The 4,319-nt window shown below is 36.8% G+C and overlaps 1 protein-coding gene across 1 annotated transcript; it reads right to left on the bottom strand.

Moving 5' to 3' along the window:
* Positions 1–317: 317 nt before the first annotated feature.
* Positions 318–2,785, bottom strand: LOC118752167 (suppressor of fused homolog). The gene has a single exon (XM_036487022.1). It carries the CDS (start codon positions 2,728–2,730, stop codon positions 1,339–1,341), a length of 1,392 nt encoding a protein of 463 aa, XP_036342915.1. The 5' UTR covers positions 2,731–2,785; the 3' UTR covers positions 318–1,338.
* Between the last annotated feature and the right edge of the window lie 1,534 nt (positions 2,786–4,319).

Here is a 4,319-nt window from a genome sequence, read left to right on the forward strand (position 1 = left end):
TTTTACGTAGAAATCAAAAACCAACAGACTTCTACGTATGTAGTGCTGTGCGTTCGATAACCGATTACACGCGAGGCTCATTTAACAGATTTCTTATGTGACAGCTCTCAAGCCATGCCAAGTATGCATAACGGAGCCTTTACTCTCTTGATTTTGATTGTTGGATGGTGTTGGCTAATTTTGTTATCGAACGCAACTAATTAAAAATTGGTTGGTGTCAGCTGTGGCCTAATGTAAATAACGAAAAGGTGCTTTGCATGTTTGTTTCCCGGATAATGCTCTACATACTCCACTCAAATTAAAAAAAAGGCTACATATATTTCTTTTTTTAAATATTATTGGAGATTGATTTAAAAAAGTATATCAATACATCATTTTAACTTGACGACTTCTAACTAAATACAATATATTTGTGATCTTAGAAGCTAGTTATGAGTATTTAATTATTATAAGTTATGTTCGTCGGGCAAAATATTTGTGCGAATTATGATGATTTTTGTTGAAATCGCGTTCGCCCAGAACAAAAGATTATCCATCACAGTTCTCCTTGAGAAAAGTTGCAAACTCCTGCTGTACAAATTTTTAACGTAAAGAATTTGCAATCGCGTAAAACATGATTGTGTCACAAGCTTGCATTTTTGTCGACGATAATTTGAATAAAAATGTTCGTTAAATTTAAAAATATGTAAACTTGAGCGATTTTTTAACGAAAAATGTACTAAAAAATCTATTCATATTCGGAATGACATTTCTGAATGATATTTCTGCATCAAAAATAAAATTTTGAAAAAAATGTCGCTTACGTTACTTTGCCGATTAAGGATATCAGATAGTAATTGTCATCGTTCCATAAGTAACGTAACTTTTTCTTACCGTGGTGTTTTAGGTTCAGTGTTTTACTGTACTTTTAATAAATTATAATAAAAATGGAAGAAATTGTATTAGAAAACAAAAGAAATTGTAAAAGATAAGACCAAATGCTGTGGGAATTTTTTGGCAATCAGCTGATAGTGTTTCTTACTTAGGAAATTGTACGATGGTTATTATACGACAAATAAATTAAAACGCATGTTAAAGAAATTCAGAATAACAAGACATGTACAGCTAGATCTTGTTAGTCCACCTGAGATAGATTTTAAAATTCTATAAAATTTGTTATATTTGAAATGCAACGTGGACACAGGCTGGCAGGGAAACTTTGCATATTCCGGCAAATTTGCTTTCGTGCTGAAATTTGGGAGTTTCTCTACTTGAGAGAGAATTTTTCTTACTCTCTGATATTTCGAGTGATGGATAATTCATGCTAGATTTTCGACGATCAAACCTATAATAAAACAATTATACGCTTGTCGGTGGTTTAAGTATTAGGGCAGGATAATCAATGGTTAGTTTTAATTTCCACTCTGGCCAGTAAAGCTCATATTTTTCCTTACTTTCCGCTACCATGTCGAGTTGCAAATTTTGGAAAGCCTCCATCATACGCGGAACTAATTCTTTGGGAATTAAAACTTGGATCCAATACCCAATTATGCCATAAGGAGAAGATTTGCTCACAATTGCCCCAGTCACAGTTTCTGCCACAAGAGTTAAAGCTAGGTGCTGAGCTTTGAAGGTGAAATGACGACCATGGCGAATACGGTCCTTAATTGCCAACATGAGGTATTTTGCTGCGTATGGAGCTAAAGTAATTTCTATTCCATCAAACGAAACAGAATTTGCGGAATGCGGTTGATAATTTAGAGGGCACGATTTATGTAGAGAACTGTTGCTCATTGACATTGATTGTGGAAATCCGACATTTTCGCGTTTGATTTGCAATTTATTTAACACTTTGTTTTCTTCGAAAACATATTGTTCATTTAATCTATTTGAATCCATTTCTTTCTCAAAACACTGCTGTTTTTGTATTTCCCGGAATGTAAAGTCCGCGTTTACACCAGCCAAATCTGAACCTTGTTTTTCCAAGTCATCTTGCAAGTTTAGTAATAATTCAGGGCAAAGCTGGAACACACTAAGCGACCGACTCATATCTGTAACTAGCCATTTACCCCCAGTATGTACATCTTGTTGCAAGTAATGCAGAACACCACGACCATTCCAACGAGAAGCCTGATCGAATTCTTCGTCTGTAACACCAACTATCTGACAGAAGTCAACCGTGCCAAATAATGTCTCTATACTGCTAAGCTGTGGGTCTTGAGCAATAAGAATATTTTTCAAAAGCGAGGTAGCGCTTCCATCCAGACTTTTACGCCAAGGAATATTATCACCGAAAAACAATAAATTACCAGTCTGAAAGCAATAACGTGCTATTGCTTGCAACAAATTTGCTGGCCAAGTAGGTGGGTGCTGACTTTTTTCAGCATTTTTAACGCTTTTTGATTCTGTTTTGATTAGCCGGAATGATAATTCGAAACCCATCCCAGACCGAGTATTAATATCGTTCGTATCTCTCACGTGGACACGTTCATCTCCATGTAAGTCACTTAAACCGAAGCTCACATAATGCCAATGAGGCGGTATGCCTCTTTCTGGATCTCCATGATTGTTATACATACTAATGTAATCTAATGGATCTTGCCCACCGAGCCAATACTTTAAAACAGTTGTTACTTGCAATGGATTGACTTGATCTGGATAAATACTTTGAAAATGATCGATAAGTGCTTTAAGACCAGGAGGTGGAAGCATCCTACTACTTTGTCCAAGCAATTTTGGTGTTTCAGTCATAATTATTTATCTTACAAAAAACGACACAAAAATATTGACACAAATAAACAAACGACCCCAGTATATCCCTCAGTATATCTAGTAAAAAAACTGTGGTGAAGTCCTTTTTGGGGATAAAGTTGCCAGAGGTGAAATTTTAGGTAGCACACAATTTCTTACACGCATGGTTGCTTTTCAGCACTCATGAAAGAAACTTAAGAAATATTTGAAAAAAGAAGTTCATATAGTACATTAATTTTGAAAGCAATACCATATAATGTATGTACTCTGGTTAATAATATCAAAAAATGTATTAGAACCACCGTCTAATGTTATATTTGATACAAATTAATATTGCTGCCCCGAACGCACTGCGCCTTGCCACTGAATAATAGGTTTACTTAAAATTGCATCCCTGGTCCTTGTTCTTTCTGTATCGCATCGTGGTGAATTCACATTTCTCAGAAATTTGACAACAAAAAACAAAGCCAGTATTTTATTTGCTAATTTTTGCGATTTCTATTGTTTAATGTAAATTTGTCTTTTTAGGATATGTCGAGCCAACAAAGAAAGCGCAGTTGGAAAATTGAGTAATTAGTAATGAAGTAGCAGGTATATTTGGAAAATTATGCCGATAAGCAGAATGGAATTTGGGAAAGTAAGTGCATGGTTGCGCATATCTATGTATAAAAAGTATTTAAATTGTTTATAGAGATGTTATAAATCGAGTGGCTCATTTACGATGCGCTCCAAACATTTGGCGAACTTTTTTTCGCCTTTTCAACGTGCTAAGTAACAAGTTGAGATGACTGCCATCACGGCCGGTAAGAAACCGCAAGCAAAGGGCAGACAACCTTCCAGGAAGCTGCCTCCTGTCCCCGAGCCGAAGCTGCCGTTCAGCAAGAGCAGGTCAGCAAATTGCTACCCTGATCAAACGTAAACTAAAGCGCTCTGCTGTGATTGCACTCCGTAAATGTGAAAACTTGGTGCATGCTGAGAAATATCAAACAAGAAAACTCGGTGATGGACGCCGTGAGATGGAGTAGCGCTGTGTGGCAAAGAAATGCGGCCAATTCGACGGGCCTTAAAAATCCAAATTGGCTTTTGTGATCCGCATCCGCGGTATCAACAAAGTTGCACAAAAAGTGCGTAGTTTTACAGTTCTGTCTTCGCCACATTAAAACGGTGTGTTCATCAAATTGAGCAAGGCAACCATTAATATGCTACGTATGCCGAACCCCCTATATGGGGTTATCCTAATCTTAAATCAGTTTGTGAATTGATGTACAAACGTGGAATGGTCAAACGTGTCCCAATCTCTGCTTTGTGATCGAACGCAAATTTCGCGAAGCGCACGAAATTCAGTGCGTTGATTCACTTCACTTCAAGAAAGCCCCCAACTTCCTGTTGCTATTCAAGCTCAACACATCAACCCGAGGCTGGCGCAAGAAGGCTAATCACTACGTTGAGGTTGGTGATTTCGGTAGCCGTGAGGATAAGATCAACAAATTGCTGCACAAGATGGCTTAAAGAAATTGTTGTTTTGTATTTAAGTCGACAATATAATTTGGCACATCTTCAAAAGACGCCCAATCAAAAAAAATAAATAA

The sequence above is a fragment of the Rhagoletis pomonella genome, unplaced genomic scaffold, assembly GCF_013731165.1.
Source record: "Rhagoletis pomonella isolate Grant_MI unplaced genomic scaffold, Rhpom_1.0 Rhpom_scaffold_01279, whole genome shotgun sequence".
Taxonomy (NCBI): domain Eukaryota; kingdom Metazoa; phylum Arthropoda; class Insecta; order Diptera; family Tephritidae; genus Rhagoletis; species Rhagoletis pomonella.